The sequence below is a fragment of the Kryptolebias marmoratus genome, linkage group LG21 (genome assembly GCF_001649575.2).
Source record: "Kryptolebias marmoratus isolate JLee-2015 linkage group LG21, ASM164957v2, whole genome shotgun sequence".
NCBI classification, from domain to species: Eukaryota; Metazoa; Chordata; class Actinopteri; order Cyprinodontiformes; family Rivulidae; genus Kryptolebias; species Kryptolebias marmoratus.
This window is the reverse complement of record NC_051450.1, coordinates 23,491,223-23,499,394: the sequence shown is the minus strand read 5'-3', so window position 1 is coordinate 23,499,394 and position 8,172 is coordinate 23,491,223. Positions and strand designations below refer to the sequence as shown.

Here is an 8,172-nt window from a genome sequence, read left to right as displayed (position 1 = left end):
GGTTCTGATGGACCCTGATGAGGTTTTAGGGACGGGTGAACAGGTTCTGATGGACCCTGATGAGGTTTTAGGGACGGGTGAACAGGTTCTGATGGACCCTGATGAGGTTTTAGGGACGGGTGAACAGGTTCTGATGGACCCTGATGAGGTTTTAGGGACGGGTGAATGGGATTTTAGGGCTTCAGGATGAGACAATCAGGACCCTCTCAGTACGTGGTTTCTGGAGAGGTTCTTTTTGTCCATGTGGAGGCTTAGAACCTGTAGAACAGTCTTGTGAGGGGTCATACACATTCTTTGGTTTTCAGGTGGAGTACCGTACCATGTCAGGCATGTTGATTGACACCACACCTGTCGATAAGCCCACCCATAAGATTGGACACCTGGATCCTGACACGGAGTATGAGATCAGCGTTCTCCTCACCAGGCCCCTGGAAGGAGGGACGGGAAACCCCGGGCCGCCGCTCCGAGCCAGGACCAAGTGTGCAGGTGAGTGGTACCTGCAGCCGCGCTCGACATTTACTTTCTATCGTGGTTGTGCTGAAGTTTCTGCCAGCTGCTAGCGGCTAACTGCTAGTCTCCTCTCATTAGGAGGTTAATGTTGGAGTCATTAATGCTAAGCTGCGTTAGCACTGAGCTCATCAGGTGGCTAATGGTTAACGGTGAGGTCATTAAGGCAGCGAGCTTCGTTAACGCTGCGCTCATTAGTCCTTAATGGTTAAAGTGTATTTATCATGCCAGTTGTTTATTGCCTGAGTGAACACACACACGCACACACAGCTGTAGTGTGTATGAAAACAACAAACAGGATGTAATTAGCAATTAGCACGCTAATTAAACAGGTGCAGCAGTTATTGTGCTGCAGAGACATGGATCTTTTTGTTTTATTTCAACACTAATACAGATTTATTTAAATATTTTAGAAATTTATATTACAGTGAAGAGTATTTCTTGTATTGTATGTATTTGCATAAAATACTAACAAAACATGTTTTTAATACACACCCATTGAGTAGTAAAATAATTAATGTGTGTAAAAAATAAATGTTTGTAGCTAACTAAAAATAGATTTGAAATGAAAGAGATAATTACTTTTAGATTCATGTGCTACAGAATCAAGCTTATAAATTTGTAAGTAGCAGGAAAAACAAATGTTGTTTTTGTTTAAATGGACTGCAATTAATTCACCGAGTAATTAAAGTAAAATAACGTTTTTTTTTCCCACAGAACAAATTTAATAATAACAATAATAATAGCAATAAATTACTATTGTTATATAAATGCTATCATTTTTAATAATAATACAGACGACAGTACTTTTTGTTGTTACAGTGAAATTGTTTAGGAATGTCCGATCTGTCGTACCGTGCCGATGATGTTCTGCAGGGTTACCTGTCATCAGCTTCGTGTGGCGGCATGTTGTGGCGGCGTGTTTCAGTCCCGAGGCGACGCGATGTGAGCGTGTGTCAGGTTTCAACACGCCGCCGCCCGGACCTGCTGCTACACGACTGCTTTCAGCGCCTCGCAGAGCGGCACAAACACGTGACAATGAGCCCGTCGGTCTGAACCCCCCGGCAGCTTCTGGGTTTTATTCATCAGCTCCTTCAGAAGGTCTCAGTAGGTCTTCAGCATATATTAGTTTAGACTGTTTTTAATCAGTTAAAGCAGTGATTCAGTAAAAAAAGAGCCAGGCGTTTGAAATGGGTTCTGATGAAATCCTCCAGGTGGATCAGAGACCTGTGGGGACGTTCTGAAGGTCTCCCAGAGGAAAATTTAGACTGAAGGGATCTGAGAGGAGGTTCTGATGAAGCTCAATGAGGTTTTGGTTCATTTTGAGAATTTTTCCTGTGGTTCTTGTGGTTCTTGACAATATTTGAGCACGGACTGAAAGGTGTGATGGATCTGTGACGAAAATCTAAGGAAACTTTAGACTTTCATTGGTCCAGACTGACAATTAAAAGAGCTGAAATGGTTTTTAGCTGTTGGTTCTTCAAGATCTTGTTGGTTCCTGTTGAGCCTGAGCATATCTGTCATGAGGTTCTGTTGGTTCTTCAGGTTCCTGATCAGAGAACAGAGTGTGTGTAAACTCAGGTAAAGTGTCAGCTGTTAAAAACAAACGTTCCTCTGAGACGCCGGCCGGAAAGGAGAACAAACAAGAAAGTGTGTGTGTGTGTGTGTGTGTGTGTGTGATTGACAGCTCAGGGAGTGTGTGTGTGTCTTTGTGCGATCATGTTCGCTCTGATAACACTCATCTCTGTCTTCAACTTGTTTTATTTATTCATTTTACTGCTGATGAATTATGAAGCAGCCTGAGTGTGTGTGTGTGTGTGTGTGTCTGAGTGTGTGTGTGTGTGTGTCTGAGTGTGTGTGTGGTCAATAATAGATGAGTGTGTCCGTCAGACAAGCTTTAGGACTTAGAGCTGAGCGAGGCGACTCAGCGTGGTGGCAGATAAACGTTCTGTGTTCTGCTGCCACCAAAGTCTTCAGCTGTGAACTGACGGAGAACCAGATCAGTCTGAGGTTTCTCCGGTTCCTCTGATCAGAAGGTTCTCAGCAGTCTCTTCACTCTCATCTTTCCTGCAGCTCAGTAATCAGAACTTTACTGATCCCAAAACGGACCCTTCCCAGCAGCAACAGAACAAACTCCATAGATGTGACAGGGTTCTGATAGTCAGACAGAACCTGAAGCCTCACACTAAAATATTGAAATGTTGAAAGGTGCCTAAAACTCCACCATCCAGCCAGAAAGTTCAGAAGAAATCAGGTTCTAAAGTGACATGGATGGAGAACCTGTAGAAGAGGAAGGATTGTGACACCATCAGATTATAAACTGAACATTCTGTAACAATCCAACATCTTAACCTGTGGTTGGGTAAAAACTGTTAAAGATCTAAAACCTCCGTTCAGTCATTAAAGTCCAACTTCCTGTGATCCCATTCTGAGCTGTGGAGCTCTAAACCTGGTCCTGATGGAGCTCTAACCCCTAACAGGACCGGGTTTAGAGCTCCAACAGGACCGGGTTTAGAGCTCCATCAGGACCGGGTTTAGAGCTCCAACAGGACCGGGTTTAGAGCTCCAACAGGACCAGGTTTAGAGCTCCAACAGGACCGGGTTTAGAGCTCCAACAGGACCGGGTTTAGAGCTCCAACAGGACCGGGTTTAGAGCTCCAACAGGACTAAGTACAGGTCTAGGATGTGAGTAAATCTCTTTTAATGAATATTGATTGGCTCATTTAAATATAGTTGCCTTAGCATTAGGTTTTGATTGACAGCTCATTGACCCAATAGGAGCTTCTGGAATGGTTGATGTTTTGGAGTTTCAGGAACTAAACGGAAGAAAAGGCTCCAGAGTTAGTTTTGTGATGAGACCAGAACCAAACATGAACGTCTGCATCGGTCATGGAATAAAACCTTTTTCTGTCTGTTAACATCCATTAAAAGGCCGGTTCTGTTTGTCGAAGCTTTCAGGAAAACACGGATGAATATTTCACTTCATTCTCTCTGCGTCTCTTTCCACCTCAGATTTTTACGCTCCGCTCGCCTCTCAGACGTTTTAGAGCTTTTATTTCTGTATTTTTATCTTTTCCTTTCTCCTTTTGTGTTCGCTCGGTTTGTTTCTGATCATGGATGTGAGGCGTGCCCGGTCAGAACCAGCCCAAGGTTTCACCCTCTGATTCCGTTTGTCTTGTTTTTATCAACCCAGTGAAAACAGGAAGCTGCAGGGTTTGTTACCACAGAAGAAGAAAATCAGAGAAAAGTGAAATTTCCTGGTTGAAATAAATGTTTTCTGGTTTTTGAGTCATTAAAGGTTAGATTTGGAGCTCCGGTCCTGGTTTAAACTGGACTCACTGGTTTCCTTCATCCATCACTGATTCTCCTCCTCCTCGTCTTTGTCCCCCATCACATCCTCCCCCTCTCTCATATTAAATCTGGTGATCTCCTGGAAATGAAAATCTAAGCCTCTCCTCCTCCTCCTCGTCTTCCTCCTAAAGTCACCTTCAAACACTGTCGCTCCTCTCTGTGATGGCTTCTTCCTCCTCCTCTTCCTCCTCCTCTGTCTGAGCCCCATGTGATCGATTTCTGATCCATCGCTTTGATTGGGTTTCAGATAAATCCAGTCTTTGGTTCTGGAAACGGAGGAATCAGGATGTTTGTCTGTACGGTGGCTCAGAGGGGCCATCTGAGGAGGTGATGTTTTCATTTCTGTTGCTTTGTTTGTTTGCAGGATTACCTAAACATGAATGAGCAGATTAGGATGAAATGTTGGGGTGATCCGGATCGTGATCCAGATCCGACAGTCTGTAATGAGTCTCTGGCCTTGGCGGAGGTTTGCGCTCCCGGAGTTCTTGTAGTTTTAAAAGCGTCCCTTTGTGAAGTGAAGCTGAAAAACAAAGAAGTGTTGTTCTGTTCCCGCCTCACTGCTGTTCTTCAAACGTCGTGCTAACAGCCGCCCCGGTTTTATTTCTAACTTTATATTGGCTAAGTAATTTTAAAGTCTTGTGAATTTAATCATACATGTGCATCTTTGGGTCCTAATGAATGAGGACGTGACGCAGCCTGCAGGGGGCGCTAGCAGCTATAAATCATTAACTGAAATGTTATCATCAGTCGCTGTGATGGACGAGAAGATTTATGAGAGCTGCTCTCAGAAAGGTTGAAATTTCCAGCTTTTTATTGGAAACAGCAAGCAGCCGTGTGTGTGTTGGTCTGTGTGTGTGTGTGTTGGTGTGTGTGTGTGTCGACAGGAGTCGTGTTGGAAATCTGTTTCAATCAGTCAGGGTGGCGTTTGCTGAAAAGGTCAGACAGAGCGGCTGCAGAGTGGCGAGGCAGACACGTTTTTCAGCTCCTAAACGTTACATCTGAGCTGAACACAAAGAAGAAGAAACACAGGATGTCTCAGATCAACTGAGTCAGAGACCAGATCGGACCCATTCAGAACCAGGGTCCATATGAGTCCAAATCCAGATTAAACCTGAGACTGAATCCAGACTGAATCCAAAAACAGCACCTGTTTCTTTTAATCTGTTTTATAAGTTAGAACTCATGTCTGATCTCGACACTTTTAAAAATGATCATTAATCATCATGTGGAAGGAAAAAAGAACCCATTTTTATTAGGAAGCTCATAATTCCAATATCTCAGCTGTAAAGTGAATGCAGCATCATCTGACAACAGAAGTTTTTATGTTTTTCAGCAGAGAGTTCTGATGGAATCAGCTGCAGAACCTCACTCACACACACACACACACACACAGACCACAGACACCTGTATCTGTTTGGAGGGGAATTGTAGGATTTTATGTGATAGCATTCACTTTCCCCCTAGGGGTTATGGGTAATAAGATCCACCTCAGCTCCCTCCTCCTTCCCATGACCCTCGACCTCCATTGTTGTCGTGGCGATGTCAGTGTGTGTGTGAGAGAGAGTGTGTGTTCCCTGTGCAGCTTCCATTTAGCTCTCTGTCTGTCTTTCATCGCACAATCGAGAAGAAACTCACAAGTGCTTCTATTGTGTTTCACTAAAAGCCTGCAGTGTGTGTGTGTGTGCACCTCTTCAGCTCAATAACAGGAAGTTTTATGTGCAGTTACAATCGACCGCACACACTCTCACACACACATACACACACAAAAAGATGAATAACTGAAAAGAACAGGAAAGGTATTGTTCAGCAGCTGCAGAAAACACCTGAACACACACACACATACACAGTAATGCACATAACACTATAACACACACACAGTACAGTAACACACACACACACACAGTGGGTCTTTTTGAAGAGAAATTGCTCGGCACTGCTCTCATCCATCATTCTCCCTCTGAGTGGATCTCTGTCTGTCATCGAGAAATACACCACTTAGATTGGCTACTGTGTGTGTGTGTGTGTGTGTGTGTGTGTGTCTGAGTGCGCTCAGTTCCCAGTTTCCTTTAATCTCCGTCCTCTCGTTCTCTGAGTCTCGGTTAAATCCGGTTCCTGTCGTTTCTCTGTCCTGACTCTCCTGAGGGTCTGTGTGGTTCTGCAGAACCAGGACCTGGACCTGGAACCTGAGCCGTTCAGGTCCTGATAGGAACGGATCTGTCGGGTGTTGGATTCTGTTTGAATATATTCCACAGTAACTGTTATTACTAACTTTTTTCAGATGGTTTGGATTAAAAGTGTTGGCATATAAACTAAATCCTTGTTAGTTTCCTGTGTTTTCCTCATGTAGGGAAGAGAAACATTCAATCTGTTTTTCTCTTAGCTGACGTCTTTCACCAGTGGTGTCCAGTCCTGGTCCTGGGGGGACCGCTGTCCTGCATGTTTCAGATGTTTCTCTGCTGCCACACACCTGATTAGCAGGCTTCTGCAGAACTTGAAGACCTGCTGAAGAGCAGGGAAACAACTGAAACGTGCAGGATGGTGGCCCTGCAGGACCAGGACTGGACACCACTGTCTTTAACGCTCTGCTGCCTGAATCACAGTCATCACAAATAAAACGGAGCGCAGAGTTTGGGTCTTCATGGTCAGAATTAAGGCTGGATTCTTCTGTAAAATAGGAGAACAACCTGAAGTCACTCTACAGGGGACGTTTGGAGTTTGATTCATTTATTTTTGTTTTGTTTGTCTGTCAGACCCGATGCACGGCCCACGGCGTCTTCAAGTCGTTGACATTCAGTCCAAACAGGTGACGGTCCGATGGGAACCGTTTGGATACAACGTGACCCGCTGCTACAGCTACAACCTGACGCTGCAGTACCGCTATAGGCCGGCAGGTGGCAACAGCAGGTAAAGAGGGGGAGGAGCCAGTAGGTAAACAGAAGGAGAGACCAGTTGTTGAACAGAGGCTGACAAAGAAAGGGGAGGGGCTAATAGATTTGAAATGGGTGTGGCCAACTGGAGGTGGCATGGCCAATAGGAAAAGAGGTTGGACCTAGTTGGTGGGGCCAACAGGTGCAAGCCTCACAGGTAAACCTGAGTCTGTTTCCTGCAGGGATCTGGTGAAGGAGCAGGTTCGAGAGGAGGTGGTGTACGACACTCTGAGCACTGTGCCGCAGCACACCGTACGTAACCTTCCACCGTTCACCAATGTCAGCCTAAAACTTGTCCTGAGCAACCCGGAGGGTCGTAAGGAGAGCTCCGAGCTGCGGGTGCTGACAGACGAGGATGGTATGAATCTCTGAGGTGTTTGTATTGGCTGAGCGGCTGCAGACAAACTAAGCTGAAGTTGTGGTTTCAGTTCCCAGTGCCGTCCCTGTGGACTCGATTCTCGGCAGCAGCTATGAGCAGCAGATCAGCCTGAGCTGGAGGGAGCCGCTACAGACCTACGGCCTGATCCGGCAGTACGAGGTGAGGCACAGGCCAAGGATCGGGGGAACAGAATGTGTAGTCCACTTACCAGACTATACCAAAATACACAAAATACCAAAAAAGAAAAAAGCGGTTAGTGAAAAGAACTTCCCCACATGCTGATGTAGGTTCTCAGTCATCCAGAACATATTATTAGTTTGAAAACAGATATATTTGTGAATTCAGCTGCTGAACGGAGCATCTCATGCAGTTAAACGTGTGGAACTCTCCACTTTTGAATTGAGAAAGCTCCCCAGATAAGAAGTGAAACATCTTTAACTACAGAGTCAAGTTGCTTTGTTTTTAATCATGAAATTGTTTTGCATTTGTTACCCACAATCACCTGCAAGCTGTCCACACACTGATTGGTCTTCTCCACAGATTTCCTACAAAGCTCTGAGCTCCTTCGACACAGAGTTCGACCTGTCCAATCAGAGCGGCAAGGTGTTCAAACCAGCCAATGAGACGAGCCACATGTTCACAGGCCTCTACCCAGGCTCCACCTACTCCTTCACAATAAGAGCTTCCACTGTTAAAGGATTTGGCCCCCCTGTCATCACACAGTTCACCACCAAAATCTCAGGTAAACTAACCCCCAAATCAACTTTTTTTTGCTGATTAACTGTCTGAACAGGTTATTTAGGGTTCTGTCTTCATGTTTTTGTGCAAATTTTGACAGTTTTGTAAAGTTGTTTTGCCTAAAACAATCTCACTACTGCCCTCTTTCGGTCAAATGGTTCTTCTGCAGTTGAACTTTCTTATTGGCAGCAGCGGTTCAGCTTGGTTCAACTTTGTCACAGACCGGTTGGGTCACAGTTGGGTCACTGTTGGGTCACAGTTGGGTCATGG

The 8,172-nt window shown here is 45.1% G+C and overlaps 1 protein-coding gene across 9 annotated transcripts in view; it reads left to right on the top strand.

Moving 5' to 3' along the window:
• Window positions 1–8,172, top strand: part of LOC108228227 (receptor-type tyrosine-protein phosphatase mu) — a gene marked incomplete at its 3' end in the record, with an annotated part of 63,738 nt that overhangs the window by 7,044 nt on the left and 48,522 nt on the right. For all 9 annotated transcript variants that reach the window (XM_037973210.1, XM_037973209.1, XM_037973208.1 and 6 more), the window contains 5 exon segments: window positions 306–486; window positions 6,609–6,762; window positions 6,968–7,143; window positions 7,214–7,323; window positions 7,705–7,906. In XM_037973210.1, coding sequence (XP_037829138.1) covers window positions 306–486; window positions 6,609–6,762; window positions 6,968–7,143; window positions 7,214–7,323; window positions 7,705–7,906 — 823 coding nt within the window.